The sequence below is a fragment of the Calliphora vicina genome, chromosome 2, assembly GCF_958450345.1.
Source record: "Calliphora vicina chromosome 2, idCalVici1.1, whole genome shotgun sequence".
Classification (NCBI taxonomy): Eukaryota; Metazoa; Arthropoda; class Insecta; order Diptera; family Calliphoridae; genus Calliphora; species Calliphora vicina.
In genome coordinates this window covers 36340980-36363357 of record NC_088781.1, presented here as the reverse complement: position 1 = coordinate 36363357, position 22378 = coordinate 36340980, and the positions used below count along the sequence as shown (strand labels likewise).

Here is a 22378-nt window from a genome sequence, read left to right as displayed (position 1 = left end):
TCTAAGCACGTATGTAGAATTTTCGTTAATTATATTAAAAATTCTTAATTTTATTAGTCAATTGCAAAAAAAATGCAAAATATATATGCAAAACAGTAAATTTAGTTAATGTGTGGGAAAACTGAATGCATTACTTTATAAGGAAATATTAAAGTGGAATATATTACAATGAAATAAAAATAAAAATAATTAGTCGTTTTTGTAAACTAAGATATTTTTAACTCTTTCTTTTAAATATAAGATGACCTAGAAAAATTCACACGAATAAAACGATTTAATTAGATATTTTTTAAACCATTTATTTGAACCTTTAAGTTTCTATCCATTACATTTAGAAAATTTTCAAATATTTTGACAATTGAATATACAATTTTCGTTATTGGTTGAATTTTAAATACAAAAATTATTGAATATATAATTTTCGTAATTGATAACACATTTTTGTTATTTTTTGTGTTTCAATTACGAAAATTATCTATTCAATCATTTTTGTATTTAAAATTCAACCAATAACGAAAATTGTATATTCAATTGTCAAAATTATCAAATTCAAAACTCAAAATTCAATAGAAAATATCAGAAAATTTTGTTTTTGAGCACATGAAACCAGTTTAATATGTGATAAATGTTTGAATTGAAATATAGTTTTTTCTGTGTACCAATTATAAATTTTTTCAATATTTCTCAACTTTGATGGAAAATAAAAAAAAAATATATCAATATCTGTATTTGCCATATTTTCAAAATAAGTTCTTTGATTATGCAAAAATTTCCATCTGACCGATCTTGCCACATTTTTAGCTAGAGCTAAAATTTTGAACTAAAACATTGCTCCAAAAATGATATATAACAAAAAAAAATTTTGAATCTTTTCTGGAATAATTTTAAATTACATAATTATTTATAAAACAAACATAAAAAAAACAAAAATTAAAAAAAAAAATATTTCATTTTCAAATTTCGTAGACTGATCAATTACACTGAATTCAGTGATGCTAACCGTTTTTTTAGGTTAGCTCGTATTTTTGAGATATACCGTTATTTCGAAAATGGAGAGGTTGCGCAACATATATTCGCGTAACTCAAAAACGGTTTATTTTATTGAATAAACTGAAAAAACCGAAATTCCGCAACAAAATTACCTTTGAGCAAATCTTAACATGTTTTAAATCTTCGCAGTTACGGTATATCTCGAAAATACGAACTAACCTAAAAAAATGGTTAGCACCACTGAATTCAGCGTACCCGAATTAGTTTAAGCCGCTGGGTGCCCCTCTTGACAGAAGAAAAAAATGTAAATTTCGTGCATAGTGTTATCTATCATATGCCTTTTAAATTTTTTGCTTATCTCATTTGGTTCAAAAGTTATGATTTTTGCAACGAAAAAACTCAAATGGCGCCACTGTGCAACGAATCGTCATATGCGGGAATTTTTGCTGTTCTTCTTAAACTTGAAAAAAGTGCCGCAGAAGCACACCGATTGCTCAACTAAGGTTATGGTGAATGCGTTCCATCGGTTTCAACGTGCGATAGTTTGTGTGGTTTAGATATGGTGATTTTGACAAGGAAGGCAAAAATCGCCCAGGCCAACAAACAAAAATTTGAAGACCAAGAATTGGAGCATTACTCCATGAAGATTGTTGTTTTTTTAAACATTTTCGAGTAGCATGAAACTTCAAACTGTAATATTTCATCATGACAACGATAGGCCAGATATTTCAATACCTGTTAAAAAGTATTTAGAATGAAGTGGTTAAGAAGTTTTATTTAACCCGTTTTATAGTCTACACTCTGGCCCGTCCGGCTACTATTTGTTTCGATTGATGAAGAACACTCTATCTGGGATTTTCTTTGGAACAGAGTATCCGATATTGGCTTGATTCGTTCTTGGCCTTCAAAGATGAGCTGTTCTTTTCGCTCAGAATCCATATGTTGCCAGAAATATGAGAAAAGTTCATGGCTAACAAAGGCCAATACTTTGAATAAATGTTTCAAAAGGTGGCATGTCTCAGTGTCCATTGGCATAATGTCCATGCCAATGGAGTGACATTTAAAAAATAATTTAAGTATTTATGTTTTAATTTAACTTCTATTGAATTTACCGTTGTAAATTTAAAGTAGTAATAAGACGAAAGCTGCGATTTTTAGTTATCTGTTATCTGAATTTTGTGGAGTTCAGACGTCACAAATTTAAAGTTTAAAAAAGTAAAAGTGTTAAAATGGGTAATGTAAAATATAAATATGAATTTAGGAATAAATTTGACAAAAAAAGAGAGTTCAATAAAATATTTAAGAACTTTCACTTCAAAAAAAATACTTTTTAATAATTTATTTACAAGAAAGGCTTTATTTAGCGAAGCCGCCTGCCGCGTTCTATGGAGAAGAAAGACCCTAAGAGCGGACGTAGGTTGCCATGGACATTATGTCAATGGACACCGTTTCAAAATAAATGCTAAAAATTTTAAAAAAATAATAATAAAGTTTTGTTTGTTTCAAAAAATATAATTTTGCTGATCACAAAATAACATCATATATCCATTAAAACATTTTTATAGCTAATTTTATATTTTCACACAGAACATTTATTTTTTAAAAATTATATCACTAAATAACGTATTTTTTCCATTAAAATGCATAATAATGTTAACACCAATTGTAGGTTTTCATTACAAAATTAAAAGGCGGTTTAATGCAGTTTAACAAGGTTATAAGTGTTTTTTTTTCACTCAATTAAAAAATGTTTATAAGATAATCTGTTGGTGTTGGAAATTATTGAAATATTCATACGGACCGTCAAAGTTCGCCGATCTTGTTGAGCAACTTACATTCAAATCAGTACATAAGGTTTACAAATTTACTGACGTTAACGATATTCTAAATATTAATTTTGTTCGTCAATTTTTTTTTTATAAATACCTAACGTAGTTATTGACATTTAAAATTAAATGAAATTCATGAAATATCAAAATAACAACCACTCACTTTTAGAAAAAAATAAATTTTAATTTTAAAATGGGTCAAATTTGACCCGAGGACCAAAGCTTTCTGAATATCACCCAAATTCCAGAATATAAAGTAATATTATTGTATTTTTGAGATAATTTAAATTACAGTTTTAATTTAAGTACTGTTTAACCAAATCTTTCTCAAATTATGCCCAAACATGTGATGCATTTTCTTTTGCTATATAACGATTAATGTAGAGTCGGGCGTTAATTTGAAAAAACTAAAATTATAGCTATAGAACTTAATTATGACCTTTATTTAAATTGATTTCAAATAGTTGCATATCAGTATATACATATATTCTAATTATCGTAATGTGATGAAATTATTACTGAAGATCAATAAAAGTTGTCACAAGTTAAGAAGCAAACTTTACTAGTTAAGAACAAGGTTGTCACTATTTAAAAGCAAACACACTAAGCTCTCTCATTCAAACATATTTCAAACAATAACAAGTTTCAGTTTCTGCTCTCAAGCGTACATTAAATTCCTTTAGGTAATTTTTAAAAAATGCTTATGTACATCTTACTAAAAAAAATTTCCACCCAATTTTAAAACTTTAAAAACATCAACAAGTTTTCTTTTGTGCGACTTCTCTCACTCTCTGCCAATTCGTAAACAAATTTCAAAATTTAACTGTCATTTCGCTTTCAACATTATGCACACCTTGCCAAAAATCTCTTCAAAATAAATAATTTGCTGCAAACAATAGAATTCAAAAGAAAACATGAAATAACTTGCAGCTTTTCACTATCATTTTTGCAACCCCTTTTCAAAATATAAAATCCGGTTGCAAACAAAAATAAATAATAATAATTATAAAAACTGGTTACAAACAAAACTGACGGCTGGTACTTAACGGCATACCTGTGCTTTAAAGGATGTAACAAATCTGCGCACTAAAAACTAAATATGTGAGAAACTTTTTTTAGTTGTGCATTAAACTCACCCCTAAAACGGGAATAGCTGGCAACAAGAAAAAACTTCATTCAACCTGGCATTTTAGCAACACCACCCCTCTGTCTACAGCACAATAAACTGCTCAAACCAAACAAATCTGCCATTAGGATCCTGTGCAATATGTTGCGCATCATCATTAGCAACAGGATTTTTCTACCATTAAGCACCAGCTTTTACAAATACAATGTTGGTTGGATGTGTGCGTTTTTTGTGTGCGTCATTTTATACTTTCCCACCAAAAACAATCCTTTGTTGTATTGTTGTTGCTGTTTTGTCTTTGTTAGTGTATTATTACATGTACCACCAAACCACCCCTCGTCCTTATTGTATTCTCCCGTATTTGTGCGTGTGCGAGTGTGTGTGTTTGGTGTGGTCCTGCTGCTTGACGCTTTGATTTTTCATTGTTGTCAGTCGTTGTTGTTGTGCTCAATCTTGTTTAATGTTTTAGATCAAATATCATACAATTGTTTTGAACCCGTAAAGTTTTCTATGTTTAATACCATTAGACTACCTACAGCTGCGCAGTTGTATTATAATTTGACAACTGTATGTATGTGTGTGAGAGAGTGTTTCTGGTCGGATTTTGTTTTGGGCCTGGGAAAATATCTTCTTTTCATTCAATATTTTATTTTGTATGATTTATTATGTGCTATCGCTGTGATTTGTTTTCAGTACGGGTGCTTTATTGGATTGTTATTTTGGTTGTTTTGTGAGTGCGATTTCTTGTTTTTGGGGTGCCTGCAACTGTACCTGATTAATGGTGCCTGCTAAACAACTACCAGTTTTGTTATGGAAAGTTTTGGAATTTTCTTTTTTTCGCTTGGTGTATAAATATTTGTTATTATTGTTGTGAGTTGTGTTAGAAAATGTTTCAGTTTATTTTGAAATAATGGCAAATTAGGCATTACGATATTCTTAGAGTATTATAGTTTTATTTGTTTAGTTTTAAGCAGAAACCAAAAGTAACTAGCCAACTTAAATTTTAATGGTAAATAAGCATCATAACTATATAACAATCGTTTTTGTGTCATATCACTAAGAGAGTGATTTATAAATAAGATAAAAAGAAGAAGAAACACAAGTAATCAAGATGAATTATTCATAATTTATCATTTGCGAACTTAAACAAGTAAGAAAGTATGGTCGGTCAAGCCCGACCATATAATACCCTACACTAAGTAAAAGAGCAAAAACATTTTTCTTTTAAAATTTCAATAATTTATATTTTTGAGTGATTTTCGGAAGTGGACCTTATATGGGGGCTATGACCAATTATGGACCGATCACCATGGAATTAGATCGTGTGATTTGTGTCTATATGAAAGTTTACTATGTTGAATTTACTATGTCGAAAATCACGTTAAAGTGATTTTCGAAAGCGGGTCTATATGGGAGCTATGACTAATTATGGACCGATCGTAACAAAATTTGGTGACATGAATTTTGTATATATAAAACTTATTTGGAGCGCAATTTGTGGACATACATTTATAAATTAAATATTTATGACCGATAAAGTCCAATTTCGGAAGGACATTCCCACTATGGTGGTGTAGGGTATAAAAAGAAGAAAAAACAAAAGTAATCAAGATGAATTATTCATAATTTATCATTTGCGAACTTAAAAAATAAATGGTAAAAATTCATTATATGCAAACCAAGGCTCGTATTTTTAAAATTTTGAAAATCGGCCCACAAATTCAGAAGTTATTCTGAAAAAACCGTTTTCAGTGATGTTCGTCAACTCATCGATCTGTAACTCTGTCAGTTTTAGTCCGACTTTAAATTAGTTAACGGGTTTGGAAAGAAAACTGAGTACGCTTTAAAATTACGTTCAGTTTTTTATACATTTGTAAGTTATAAGTATTGTTTTTCTTAAGAATATCTAAAAGAAAAACAAAATTTATCAACTTTTTTGATTTTAGTCGCTTTTCATTGCTTATTTTGATATGAAAGTTTATAAAACTTTATACCAACATATATAGGAAATTTAGTTCTTAGTAAAACATGGTTTCAATTATTCAAATCGGATTAAAATTGTAAAAGTTGTTCAACTTTTAATTAACACCATTTTTAGTATTTTCTCCCTCAGCGCATATGAATAAAAAAAGCAAAAAACTGTAACAAAAAAAAATATTTGTAAAATTTTGAATTTACAAAGTAAATTTTTTCGAACTTTTTTCAAAAAAGTTTAATAACTTTTGAAAATATAAACCGATTTTAACAAGTAATATCTCATTTTTTCCCATATAGAGTTGTCTTTAAAACACTGTGCAAAAAGGAATATGTTTTTATAGAGAAAAATTAAAATAACTATTGTTGAATTTCAAAAATTATTAAAAAAATAAAAAAATAAAGCGAAACTTTTTTATAAAAACTTACGCAATTTTTGTTTAATTTTTGAATTTTGTTTATAATTTTGAAATCGGTTTAAAAATGTGTGAGTTAGAGGTACTAAAGTACTACGACCTTATTTTTAAATTGTTTGTAAAACATTGCTCACAATCCGTAAAAAGGTATATATAATGGGTTTTCATGGTTATATGTCATAAATTGGCCAAAAATTCATGCAACACATTTTTGGAAAAATATCTTCTTTCAAAATTTTAAATCTCGCAAAAAATGGGACAAGGACGGGCAGCTGGACATATTTGCATTAGGTAAAGGAATACTCAAAGAACTTGTTTTGAAATTTGAGAAATATTGAAAAAATGTATAGTTGGTAATTATAGATTTACCTTGAGAAACACAATAATTTTCTTAATAAATATATTTATCAATAGAATAAAAAAGAATTACGATCCGTTATCAAGTTTTCGAGATACTGTATCTGAATGCGGACCAAAGTACATAAAAATGGTCTGTTTTTTGAACACTGAAAACCAGTCAACTTTGGAGGACTATATCTTCCGAACAAAAAATTCGATTGTTGAAATAGTAGCATATTTGAAATCGTTGGACAATTTCCTGTAAAACAGGTTTATTCAATATTTTTTAGGGGCACATGAAATTTTTGATTTTTGTAACCGCACGCCATAGTAGGTAGGACAATAGGTCAAAATCAGAAAAAATATTTTCTAACAAGAATTTTTTGACCAACATTTTTTTTGTCATAAAATTCACTAATAAATAATAAAAAATGTTTCTTTTTTAAAATTAAAAAAAAAAAAATTTTAAAAATATATTTGTTTACCTAATTTGGTGAATGGTATATAAAATTTGACACAGTATATAACTAACAGTTATCTCGTCCCTATAAAAAGTAACAAGAATCCAAAATTGGAACATGTAAAAAGGGCGTTTTTTCCCACACACAGAAAATGAAAATTTAGTAGAATAAATCAATATTGTGTTGTAGTAATTGAAAATTTATAAATTCAACAGGTTATCTATATTTATGAGTGAAAAATCATAATTGTAATACAAGTTAACGTAATCAATTTGAGTCTGATAAGCATTGAAGACTGACATTTTCATTTACAATAACCAATAAATTCGGTCATATAACGCTCGGCCTTAGAACGGTAAGTGAACCATTTGTGGGTAGTTTATGAAATAGGAATTTAAATTTTCTCATTGCATTTTTTTACAGAAGATTTTATAGACTAACACAAAATTGGCCAATGGGTAAGGTAGACTTAATAGAACTCCTTCTTATAAATAATAAACAAAATTTACTTAATCCAACAAAATCTCATTCCTTTTCCAAGTTTACCAATGATTTCTGGTGATGAGATAATCAATATCATGCAGTTGGAGAATTATTAACTAAAGCAGGTCGTTGTGAATACTTCCAAGTGGTTCTCCATGTTTTAATGTCTAGAAATTAAATGTCTGACTGGTTCCCAAGAGATGAAATGACGAATAACGGTAAGGAAATTATGAATTTACAATATAGTCAACCGTTGTGTTACAACCATTCTCTTATTTAATGATTTAATACTTTGTAAATTATCTTTAGCATTACCATCAAGTAATTCTTTCGTAAAGATCAATATCGTTATGGTACGTCGCCATTCTTCGTCAAGCCTCACTGTTGATACGTGGTATAAACTGAATTATTTGGTAATATGTGTACGGTGTCAATGGAAATATCTATTTTGTTACCCGGAACATGTATGCAGCATTCAAGTAAGTCAAATTTTATCTGAATTATTACATAAAGAAAACAGATAAATTTTAACGTCTTTTCTATATATTTATCTTTTTCTATATATTTATCTATATTAATGTATGTTACATAAATTGCAATAAATAAATTATAACACATATTTAGTAATAATAAAAAAAATATTTTTTTTGCTGGTTATTCCAACCGAATTATTTTTTAATTAACAGTTGTGATTACCAAATACATAGTAGTCTGAATCGAATTATGTGATAGTACATGCAACCGACAAAATTCGATTGGCGCCAAATTTGGTTGTGAATACGAATCTGTTTTCTCTGTGCAAACAAATTTCTATATCGGATTGTGAAAATTCAGTTATTTAAACTACCGTTTCTTTTGTAAAAAAAATTTCTTTGGGACTATATAAAATGTTTATATGATCGGGATAGAGAACTTAATGCAAAAGCGTTTAAGGTAAAATTACTCATTTAAGCGGACAAAGTCCCCAACAGACATATCGAAACTTGGGAAATTTAAAAAAAAAATTAGTAAAATATTCTAAAAAAAAGCAAAGCACCGAGCCTCGAAAAAGCTCCAATTTACACGGTAAATAACATCACAGTGGGTACTTTTATAAAAAAACTCAGTTTTCAAAACATGTGAATATCTTTAACCGTTCAAATTTTATATTTTTCTTCATGGAAAATCACCATATTCAAATTTTTTTAGGTTTTATGGTAAATTACGTCCGACAAATGTATAACATTATTTCATTTTACTCAAGCAACAATCTTCAATTCCTAAGATTTTCACCAATATCAAATACATACTTACATAAAAAAATTATATTTTCTCCTCAGAAGCTCCACAAACCTTGACCCCTTTCAAAAATTTTAAAGTTTCATTATTCCATGCAAAATTGTTGTGACGAAATTCGAGAGGCCATGCACTGGACACCTTACTACTAGGAAGCTGAACAACTGTAAACCAGCTAGAAAACACCTCAGCTCCAACCATGGGAAATTTCGTAACAATATCTCTAATAGATATTCGGTATCCCGAGATTTCGAATTATTTAAAAAAAAATGTTTCTAAGCTCTGTGCGTTCATTTAGAAATTTATAAAAACAGACTGAAAATTAATGCAGAAATCATTTTGCAAAATTTTAAACAAAATTTTTTTTTATTTATAAAAAACAATTTTGTCACAAATTAATTCCTTGAAGGATCGTTTGTTTAAAAATGTAGTAATTTATAAAATCAGGCTGAAAATTAATCCATAACACATTTCTTATTTACACAGTAACATTTAAAATATGTTTTATGTTTTTCCAGAATTTTTATTTTTTTTATATTTTCTCCTCATTTATTATTTGCCGTATTCGTATGGATAAATATTCACCAATCAAAAAAACTAGGTGTATTATAGAAAATCGAATACAATTTTTGGTCAGGTGATGAAATTCGATTATGGGGAAAATCTTTAAAAAATGCAAGATATCTTTTTGGAGACATCCTTTATTTAAAAACTATTTTTGAAGATTGTATCCTATATGGTGATATGTTTTGATATACTTTAGATAAACATTACTCCCTGCGATGCAATAAATCTTTATAAATCATAACTGGTATTTGATACACCCCTGAGTAGAAAAACTTTGTAAGAAATCATTACTGAGCGAAACCGTTTTTGGCTACATCCGAAAGAAGAAAACCTTTGAGCCCGGCCGATGGCTGTCAATCCAAAAACATTTTTATTGAGCGAAGATTTAGATGAAATAACTCCGAAATATTTTTTTCCCTTCAGCATATAATAGCCAATCAATCGGATGGTAGACCCAATTTCTGAAATGAAATAAACTTTAAAGAAATCTCAAATATTTACGTGCCATGCAAAGTGCTATTTATTTCTCTACTTATATTAAAATAAAATTGTTAAACTTTCACAAATCATATTCATCGCTTCAGTCCGTTAAACATACGTTAATATTTACTCATCCACAACTATTCCCATTTTTTTATGCAATATTGGTATATATTCATCCCATTGACTACGGTATATATTACCAGCCAAAGGTTTACCCAATTTATATTTTTCTGCAAATTTCTCCACCTTGAAATTCCGGAGGTCCTCCAATTTAGATTGTTTATAAAAGGGTTCATCAAACACTAGTTTACCCGGCTGTTCATAGACCAGGAAAACATAACGCATCACACCACCAGTTTTGGGAGCAAGGGGACCTATGTACGCACAATATTCATCTCCCTTATCGACATCTTTGCCTGGCACATTACCCACTAGCCAATGTACAAATTCTCCCCATATAGGATTAGCAGCATCTGGAGCATCGGGAGAAGCCATATACACAGTGTAGTAAGTATTCGGATCAGCAGACCAATCAATGGTGGGAGTGTCCTTTGTTTGGGTAGGAGTAAACTCTTTGCCGTCTCCCACAATGAGGCCATTTTCAAATTCTAGCTGAATATAGAAAAAAAAAATATTTAAATTTTGAAATGATTTTGGCCTTAACTATTTACCTTTAATTTTTCCTTGGGTGCTGTTTGCAAAACATCCGGTATTATTTTGGTGTCCTTGAAAAGCTTTTCCAATTCACTGTTAGTTAAGGCTCGAGCAAGGAATAGTGTAAATAAAAATATTTGTGGCAACATTTTCGTTCGAAATTGAAATCATTAGAATTGTAACCAGTATAATTTATTTGCTTTGTAAAACTGTTGTATTTATACTAATTTTTATTCAAAATAATATAAGTATGTATTTACTTAACAAATTAACAAACAAACAGTTAAATTAAAATAATTTAAACGAATTATCTGACAATTGTTATTGTTGTGTGGTAACAATTGTTAAAAAATTGTTGTTAATATGAAAATAATTTTAATAATTTGATGAAGCAAATAAATTAAATTATAACAAATAATCATAAATTAAATGCTATTTATTGAAAGCTTAAATAGCGAAATAAATAAATGGCAATGTTACAGCTTATTTTAATTTAGTTCTAATTGCTGGAAATAATAACTACACTGTCCTACAAATTGAGATTTTTTGATTGGAACAGAATAGCGATCCTATAATTCTGAAAGGGCATGTGGAGTAGATCATTTTTATGGAATGAGCTTATACTCCAGCTAGTCTGAATTGTTTTCTACAGGGTCAAAGTTTTAATTTTTTAATCGAAGGAAGCATTAACTAACTGAAAAAAATGTTGTAAGTTAATGTCTGAGAGAATTTTTTTTGTTAGATTTATATTGTGAAATTTTATGGAGATCATTTGTGTGGAATATCTTAACCCTCTATCTCTTCTATTTAGGGGTCTAAATAAACAAAAAAAGATCGAGCAGACTTAAAAAAATAATTCATAAAATCAAAAAATTAAAAATTTGACCCACTGTAAAAAAATTCAGACCAGCTGGACTATAAGTTTATTCTACAAAAATGATCTACTCAACATGCCCTTTCAGAATTATAGGGTCGCTATTCTGTTCCAAAAATGCTGTTGGACAGTGTTATTAATGGTATTGAACTTATATTGATAACTCCCATATAAATTTTAAAATTGTTTATAATGACGTACTCGGAGTAGGGTATCATATGTATCATATGGTCGGACTAGACCGACCTAGACGAGACTAGACTTTCTTACTTGTTATACCCTCCACCACCGTAAGTGGCGAATGAGGGTATATATAAGTTTGTCATTCCGTGTGTAACATTGCGAAATATTCATCTGAGACCCAACAAAGTATATAAATTATTGATCCTTATGAAATTCTAAGACGATTGAGCCATGTCCGTCTCTGTAAAACACGCTCACGTCCAAAATACGCAAACAAACTTAGTAGAGTTGCAAGCAAAATGTTTAATATTGTCCTAAGCAGTTTGGTATTGAAAATCAGCGAAATCAGTACAATGGAACCAATATTATGAATTAAAATGTGGGACAACCTCAAAAAAAATTGATAATTTTCACATATTTTTGATCATTGGTGTAAATATATTTGCAGATAATATCATAAAATTGTGCACTCGTTACTTTTATGATAAAATGAGTAACTCTGGTGAAAATTATAAGAATCGGTCCATGATTTCTCCTAGGCCCCATACAAATTTCTTCCCGAAATATGGTTTTATGGTCTATAAATGCCTACAGAACTGCACTATCCAAAGAAAATTCAGTAAAAATAAGTTTCGTGGTAAAAACAATTATATTACAAAATTTTTCGTGGATCGGCCCATATTTGACCATATCCTCCATATAAAGTACACTTCCGAAAATCACTTAAATAAGCATAAATGTCTTATAAATATCGCTATCAAGTTGAAATTCGACATAAATAATCCCCATATATACCAAAATCGCTGTATCTAATTCTATGAAGATCGGCTGATAATTGGTTATAGCTCCCATATAAGGATCACTTCCGAAAAACACAATAACCTACATAAATTTCTAAAAAATATCAATATCAAAATAAAATTTCACACACATCCGTAGTTTATATTTACAAATCATACTACTGGATTTTGTGAATATCGGTCCATATTTGACCATAGCTCCCATATAAGGTCCACTTTATCATGCTAAAATTCGACAAAAATTATACTCATATATATAGATATCACTGTACCAAATTTTATGCAGATTGGCCGATAATTGATCATAGCTCCCCTATAAGGCCCATTTACGAAAAAAGATATTAACCTTAAAAAATATTAAAAACATATCGATATCAAAATGAAATTACGCACAGTTCAGTAATTTGTATCCAGTAATCATACTTCTGGATTTTGTGAATATCGACCATATTTAACCATAGCTCCCATATAAGGTCCACTCCCGAAAATCACTAAAATCCTCATAAATTTCTTACAAATATAGTTATCAGGTTGAAATTCAGAACAAATTTATTCAATATATACAAAAATCGATGTACCAAATTTTATGATGATAGGCCCATAATTGGTCATAACCTCCATATAAGAACCACTTCAGGAAAACACATTAACCTGCACAAATATCCAAAAAAATCTATACTGAACCAAAATTTTACACCGATCTGTAATTTGTACCCAAGAATCGTACTACAAGGTTTTTTAAATATTGGTCCATAATTCGGCATAGCTCCCATATAAGGTCCACTCTTGTTAATAGCGTTGTTTATATGAAATTCTACAAAAATAGCCCTTAAATACTTAGGACCATAATAGGTCATAGCATCCATATATTAAACCAAAATAGTACCGAATTTTGTGAATAATTGGCCACAGCTCTCATATAAATCCATAAAAATCACGTAAAAATATTTTATGCCATCGAATCATAATAGGTCATAGCTCCCACATAAGTCCCATAACCAAATATTTTGAAATTTGTCTAAATATATTTGTATACACTTTTTTATACTCTGTTTCTTCACTTGAGGTTAAAAGGGAAAAATGTTGATCCAAACGTATTAACTAATTACACTAGTTTACAAATCAAAAATTTTTGTTTGCTCATGGAATGAAACTTATATTTTTGAGAAGAGCTAGGGACGCTAGTTAATTGACCATTTTTTGTTTCCCACCTATACGTCAAAATATTGAGATATATGGGTTTTTATTTTTCACCTGCCCTGAGTACTACTAATGCATACTGTAGTGTACGGAATTGTAGTAATTAAGTATTTACATTGTTTTTGGGTACTCAACACTCTGGCGAAGCTACTAGATACTTTCAGAGTTGTATTCTTTTGACAAATTCCAAAAAAAATTAACGGGAAAAAAATAAATACTGTTTAAAAGTACACCTTTCCTGTAGATAAACATTAATAAATCGCTATTAAATACAAAACTCTTAAGTAAAAACTATTTTAAAATGTCTTCTAGAAAGTGTGAAATAAACCCAAACCATTTTTGTTTTATTTGCGGAAAAATTATTCAGTCAAATCGAGGTTTTCCTATAACACAAACACTGCAAAATGATTACATTAAAAAATTTCGTAAAAGCTTTAGATAAGACAAAATCAGCATTTCAATATTTATGCAGTGTGTTCCCGAGTCTTTCTGAGGCTAAACTAAAAGAAGGGATATTTGTGGATCCTCAAATAAGAAAAATTTTGGTTGATACCAAATTTGAGTGTCTATTAACCGATGTTGAAAATGCAGCATGGAATTCTTTTAAACTTGTTGTTCAAGAATTTTTGGGGAATAAGAAAAGTCAAAATTACAGAGATATTGTTGCGAATTTATTACATAATTTTAAACTGATGGGTGTAAATATGTATATCACTCAAAATTCACTTTTTACATTCTCATGTGGATTTTTTCCCGGAAAATATCGGACACATGAGTGACGAACATGGAGAGCATTTCAATCAAGATTTGAAGTTTTTCGAGAGGAATTATCAAGGTTTTTGGGATCAGTATATGCTAAGAGACTACTGTTGAAGTGCCATGAGGGAGACAAATGAAAATAATTATAAAAAGAGGACTAAACACTTCACTTTTAATTTGTTTGTCCTAATTTAATGTACATTTTTATATGTTTCGTTTTTAATAAATATCTCAAAAGTTTGACGTCCAGGATTTTTTTTAATATTTTTTCCGAAGTTAGAAGACCTAAATACATAAATCCCCATATGTTTCAATTCATGAGCAAAAACCTTGTAAACTAGTGTTATTAAGTATATAAATTGTTAAATTTCATACGTTCTAATAGGAATTTCAGTTATAAATTGCTGAATTAGATACAATTTTTTGTACATTTGAAATAAAATATCTTCTGCGTAAACTAGTCTTTGTAACAATTGTAATATTATTTCAGTTTTTATATCATCATATTTAGGTGGAGGGTATTTAAGATTCGGCACGGCCGAATATAGTACTCTTACTTGTATTTTATAACATTAACCATGAGTAGCAAGGAATAGTCTAGAAATCTCTATATACAAATGTATAAATTCTTATCACAAACATTTTCCAATTTTCGATTTCTACTAATATTTCAGCTATAGCTAAATTTTTCTCAAAATACATGTTTAAAAGGAAACTCAAATTAAGTTTTCACAATCCATTTCTAAAATTAGGCAAAACACCTGCAAAATCCTTGAGCTATTTAAATGATATTGACAAATATTAACAATTATAATGTCAACGCTCTAAACTGGACTGTGGCTTAACATTAAAATGCAAGAAAAATTATCTTAAATCTGAAATAAAATGAAAAATATATACAATGTAAAATAGCTAGAAGACAGAATATTAATAATAGTTGCACAAATATGTAAGTAAACTAAAAAAAATAAGTCAGGACAATTGTATATATGTATGTGCATAAACAAATCCTATACCCAATTGCATATTTACAAATAAAAATTTCACTCAGAAGTTGGCAGTCAATTTAGAAAGATACGAAGTAAGAAAATATGTAAGATCAGGGCAAAAATTTCGTGTTTTAAAATAGAGTAAAAATAATACATGGCATAATATCAAAATGATTTCGGGCATATTGCCATCGCAATTCTTCTTGACGAAGTGTATTCTGGACGTTAAATTTTGGTACACCTTTTCGAGCATTGCTGGCCTATGTCACGAATAACATGAACAATGTTGTCCTCCAGCTTCAATTGTTGCTGTTTTATCAGCATAAACCAATGTCTTCAATTGGCTCCACAGGAAATAAACAGGAGCTGTTAAATCGCACGACCTTGAGGGCCAATTGACAGGTCCACATCTCGAAATCAAGTTATCGTCCCATTGATCCGGACGATCAAACAAAAAAACAAGTAAGAAAGTATGGTCGCTTGACTGACACTAAGTAAATGATCAAACAAATTTTTCTTTTAAAATATCAATAATTTATATTCGTGAATGACTTTCGGAAGTGGGCCTTATATGGGAGCTATAAATTTACTCCATTTATAGTAGGTAACTTTTCTCCTACTATAATTAGGGTAAAACTACATGTTGTTAGCAAATTCAAATATTTACACACATTGTATGTAAAAATATAAACAAAACATTTTTAAACTTACCTATTTATGTGTTTAAAAAATGTTTAGCAACATAACCATTTCATATAAATTTAAATATTATGTGTCTAAAAATACATTGAAAAAATGTAAAGTTACAGTTAATCAACTTAAAACTGCACGTTTAATGTGTAGATATGTTTTCCACTTTATATTCGAAAGCTACTAGATCAATAAATTTACTTTTAATGAAAGAGTATTTATTATTAAAATTTAACATATTCAATTGAAAAAATACAATACAAAAACAAGAACATCTTATTTAATACTAATTTTAGTGATACAATTATTTTTATGAAAAAAGGAGTTTACAATTTATAAAAATATCTAAACAAAAGCTCCAGTGTCTTACAAATTTGGAGGGATATAAAATATTCAATTGGATACGCCTTTTCTTCAACCTCTATCTATTTTCAATAAAAATGTATGCCTTGTTCATGTATTCTATTCTAAAAGTGAGATAAGAGAAACAAAATTATTAAAAAATAACACTTTTTGATATCAAGAATTCAAACGAAATAGTAATACACGATTACTCTTTCGATTCTGAAACTGAAGATTAATATTTTTCACCACGCCATGTTTTTGAGAAAACTTCAAAAAGACAATATGTGAAATATATTTACTCAAAAATTATCATTTATGGTAATTTCTAGATGATATATCTAAACTTAAACCCCTGTTTCTTGAATAAAAAACTAGATGTGGTGAAAAATATCAATTATTATATTTATATTTGGATCACACAAGTTAAACGGAAATGAAACATCAACATCGTACGTAAGTTAAAATATACTTAAGTACGAAATCAATGACCTCTAATTTATTAAAAAGTTGTTCCAAACTGCAAGAGTTAAAATGATCAATTTGAATATATGTATTTCGTTTATGTAATTGAAATTAAGATACATATTGGATACATATTTTACCTCAAATTGTTTAAATATAAAAGTGACATCTTCCCCAAAATTGATATCTTCTCCAGTATTGCAAGATCACTCGTATCTTTATTTAGGGCCTCAGAAAATTTTCTTTTCTTTAAACTGTTAAAATAATTCTTTAGTTTATCCTGTTCATCTTTCAAATTTATTCCAATATTTTTTTAAATTCTTTCTGGAATTTTGTTATTATGAATTTTGGGAACTGGATTGTAATCTATCATAAACTGCTTTACTGTGGCCTTTTTCTGTGAATTCATAACTGCATATCTTAGTTTAACTAATTTTGGGGAATTTACATTTGTCGACTTCCAATTGACATTTTAAAACAAATTGTTTGTCTCCTATTTTTTTACTTTTTCCAATTTTAATTATTTTTTGCACAATTTTTTAATAATTTAAGTATATTTTTGTAGCTTTTTATAATTTATGAACAACTTTTTTGGCAGTTTTCTATTTGACAATGTTAGTATTTAAATATAAGTATGTATGATTACACACTTTGTGTTTAAAATATAGTTTTTACAAACAATATATGTAATTGCAAAGTTTAAATGTTTATTTTATTATAAACATGTTTCCAACATTCAAGATACTACTTTTTGAGTGTATTTTTGCAGACAAAAGTATTTAAATTAATTTGATAAACATATTGTGCTTAAATTTAAGCATTTTCTGTAATATTACATGAAAATTTACTTGATTTATAGTAGTAAATTTATATGCATTTTTTAGAGTGTATACATTAAAGATATTTGTGTAGAATTGTATGTGTATACCAACATTTTTAAGGGATTTATGCTCGTTTAAGTGATTTTCGGAAGTGGACCTTATATGGGAGCTATGACTAATAATGGACCGATCATCATAAAATTTGGTGACATGATTTCCGTATACATAAAGCTTATTTAGAGCGAAATTTGTGTTGATACCTATATGAATTAAACATTTATCACGAATAAAGTCCAATTTCGGAAGGACATTTGTATGGGGGCTAGGTGAAATAATAGATCGATTTCAGCCAGTTTCAATAGGCTTGGTCCTTAGGCCGAAGTAATTGTATGTGCCTAATTTTATCAAAATATTTTCAAAATTGCGACCTGTACTTTGCGAACAAAGTTTACATGAACAGCCAGACGGACGGATGGAAGTCGTTTATTCGACTCAGAAAGTGATTATAAGTCGATCGGTATACTAGTTAGACTAATATTTTTTGGCGTTACAAACATCTGCACAAACGCATTATACCCTCCCCACTATAGTGGTGTAGGGTATAAAAATCATTGATCATGGTGCGGTAACGATCTTCACTGTCCGAAACGCGAACTCCATCTTTATTTTTGAAGAAATAAGGTCCGTTTTGGATTAGTCTCACTCCATATGCGGCAATTTTTTATTAAGAAACCCGTTAAGCCAAAAATGAGCCTCATCGCTGAACATAATTTTGCGATAAAACAGTCGTATATAAGTTGCGCGAATCTGTAACTTATTTTTTAAATAATTTGGATAATTTGGTGACGTTATTCAAGCGTCAATCTTTTCATGATGATTTACCAGAGTATACTGATCATAAATGTCAAAAAGTGAACGCAGTATGACAGTTCGTCTGAGAGATAACCATTTCATAAGTTCTATCGGGCTCAAAAAACATGTTTCAAAATATTTAATAGCATTCAACAGCGCGTGCAAATGATAAAATTGTTTATCAAAATAGACGTTCTGTTCGTTTCTCATCAAAATGTCAACTTCAACGATGAGGCCCACTGCTAGATGAATGAGTACGCCAACGTACAAAATTATCGAGTTTGGTACGATACCAATTCAAATGAACTCCAAGAGCGTGCAATGCATCCCGAAAATGTCACTGTTTGGTGTTTATTTTGTGCCGGAAGAGTCATCGGGCCATATTCCTTTGAGAAAGATGATGGCAAGGCCATCACCGGCAAGGGCGAGCGCTGTGGTCAGCATTTGATGATATGGACACCAACGGCATATAGTTTCAACAAGATGGCGCTAAGTGCCATACAGTTTATGACATAATACACATTCTGCACGAGTAATTTAAGCGCATGGTCATCGCACGTGGAGGTGATGAGAACTGACCATCGAGATCATGCGATTTGACCCCATTAGACTCTTTCTTGTGGGGTTTTTATAAGGCGAAGGTACACACAGTTACTAAAGTATACTTGCGATTGACTTTTTGGGCTTTTTTTAAAAAACTTATATATTCAAAAATACAAGGCCTGACTGACTGATTCATTCCCTCACTCACTCATGACTGATGAGCCAGTGAATGAGTGAGTGAATGAGTGAGTCAGGCCTTGTATTTTTAAATATATAGATTTAAAAAAAAACGCCCAAAAAGTCGATCGTACGTATACTTTAGTAACTGTGTGTATATGCGAATAAGCCACAACAGAAGTCATCAAAGCCAACAAAACACATGCCAGAGGTCAAATTCATTCCGAATTATGCGACAGTGTAATGAAAAATTGGACAATTCGCATGAGCGCCTCCCAGCGAATCCTTGGCTGACATTTGCACGATGTTATTTCCATATATAATGGCTTCGATAGGCCATTCAATGAAATGAATGAAAAATGTCTATGATATGTCCTTTGATTTATTTATATTTAAAAATAGTAAGCGCTTAATGAAAGCCCCTTTACATATAAAATTTCATTATTCAAATTTCAAAACAATTGTTTGGGTATAAGACCAATATATTGATGTTTGTATTAAAAAGTAAAAAGATTTGCTCCCCCGTTTTTAATGTGGATTTTGGTATACAAAATTTAGTTTTTTTAGTATGACAAATTTTAAGAAACTTAACCATTCAGCCACGTATTTCCACTACTGCCACCCCTTGAGGTATTTAAATAATGAAATGAAGCAATAAATAGTTGGAATTGGTAAACAAGTAGTAAAGGATGATAATAAAAATATGGATATACAACAGCTACTACCATTACTATTGTGTAGCTCTATGGAATCTTAAAGATATTTGTTAACGATATGGGAAATATGCAAAATGAAAATAACAAATTGTAAAGCAAGTTTACGGCTTCAAAAGACTACTGAAAAAGTAGCTTCTCATTATTGGGAAACCTAAAGGCTTAAGCACAATAAAAACTCAGCTATAGAGAAAATGGAAAATATTTTGTAACATAATTTGCATATAGCAAACGCCTTTCGTTTTATTGCCAATAAAAAAAAGAAGACAAAAAATAGGTTTCCTTATTATTAAAAGTAAAGCAAAAGCATAGAAATACATGTATATAGATCACATGACACCTGGTGCCCCAATAAATGACCTCTTATTTGTTAAATTTAAATTTCAAAGACATTTTTTATAGTATCGTTTACGTTTTTCTTTTGTTTTTTTTTTGGCTAAAACATTGTACGTGTTTAACTTTAACTGTTTATAACAATTTTGTTCCATATAAATAAAATGTTGTGCTTACTTTCGATATCATTTCGCTTTTATTTCTTTAAGTTGTTAATGTTATTGCAACGCCTCCAAATATAAATTTGCTCAAATACCACCAAAATTTGCACACATCTCTGCCATTCTTACTGCAACCGTTTTAGTGTTTTACTACGTGCCATTTTATTGCCAGTGCGATTATTTTTCTCCAACGATTTTTGTTTTAATATTATTTTGCCGTTTCTGTTTCTTGTTTTTATTGATTCAGTATTTTTTTTTACTACAACAAGTGCTAATAGTTTGTTTTAGGACTCACGTATTTCGTATTTGCCCCAAAAAGAGTTGGGTTTTTTCTTATTTTATTTGCAACAATTGAATGTTAGATCGATGACTAATTCGTTGGTATTTCTTTGTATGGCAGCACATGCAGGCACTTTAAAGATTTGTTAGATCAATTGTAAGATAATGATATTTTTATTTGTGATCTTTGATAAAACAGTAAACTATTTCGATTTATTTTTTTTTTGTTAAAAAATATGATTTATTTGAAGTTGTAAATAAGGCAAGTAAATGTTATTGAAATATATTGCACTGTAGGAATCCGGGTTAAAACCCTAGAAAAAGCATTTGGAAAAGTATTTTGTTGTGGTTTATTTAAAAAATGCACATGTTTTGTTCTAAGAAACTCCAGTGGCAGTTTTAGTGCAACTTACATGCACCCACGCCATGAAATATGTCTACAATTTCTTACACTCATTTCAAATAAATGACCGCAAATAGAAATTTCACTTTTTTATACACTACACCACAGTAGGGAGGTTGTATTGTTCCAACACCGAAGTATAAGCCAAACTCACATTTTTTTTAACGTTTATTTATTTATCGAATCTGCCTTACTTAGGCCTGACAATAAGTAATAAAATCTTATAACTAAAGTTAAAACTAAATGCTCTCTGACGGGAGCGTTGATGTACATATGGGCCACATCTTGAATTCATCTTTAACTAACGGTACTTGTATGTCTCTATGGATGTTCTCATTTCTTATGTACCAAGGTGCACCTGTCATTGTCCTAAGAATTCTCGATTGAGCCCTCTGTATAAGTTCAATACTTGAATTACTGGCCGTTCCCCACAATTGGATTCCATATGTCCAGATTGGTTTTAAAACACATTTATACAAGATGACTTTATAGTCAAGGCTTAATTTAGATTGGTGATTGAGTAACCAGTGAAGGCTAGAGGCTCTTAACTTCATGTGAAGTTTCTTGGCTTCTATATGACGACGCCAAGTAAGTCGTCTATCCAAGTGAATACCAAGGTATGTAATAGTATCTGTCTGTGGAATGTTTATGTTATTTAGTGTGATAGGTGGCAGTCACCCCTTCTGAGAGTAAATGTGATGTGTTTACTTTTGAGTTCATTTACTCGTATTCTGCAGTTATTCAACCATATCGCCACGAGTCTCAGATAATTGGCCAATTTCGTAGAAGCTATCTGCGGATCTGCATGTGAGCTAAGTATTGCAGTATCATCAGCGAATGTTGATATGGTAAGTCTATCACACACAGGCAAGTCAGAAGTATATATAAAATAAAGTGTTGGTCCGAGAACACTTCCCTGTGGAACACCAGCTTTAATTTCATAATTTCCTGTTACATAATCGCAATATTTCACTCTAAAAACTCGGTCTAATATGTATAACTCCAGCAATCGATGCGTACTTGGTGGGAGTAGACACTTAATTTTGTGAATTATGCCACACCTTGTCGAAGGCCTCACATACCAAGCTTAAATTTTACTTGTATAAATACCTTGAATATATTTGTATCGATTATAAATTCATCAAGTTAAAATATTAAAACGATCCACCATAATTGATCATTGTTCCCATATAAGGA

The 22378-nt window shown here is 29.8% G+C and overlaps 1 protein-coding gene across 1 annotated transcript; it reads right to left on the bottom strand.

Moving 5' to 3' along the window:
- Positions 1-10066: 10066 nt before the first annotated feature.
- On the bottom strand, positions 10067-10746 carry LOC135950385 (putative odorant-binding protein A5). Its single transcript, XM_065499932.1, has 2 exons — positions 10615-10746; positions 10067-10555 (listed from the first exon to the last, which is right to left on the bottom strand). The coding sequence occupies exons 1-2, from the start codon at positions 10744-10746 to the stop codon at positions 10067-10069; spliced, it is 621 nt and encodes a 206-aa protein (XP_065356004.1).
- Between the last annotated feature and the right edge of the window lie 11632 nt (positions 10747-22378).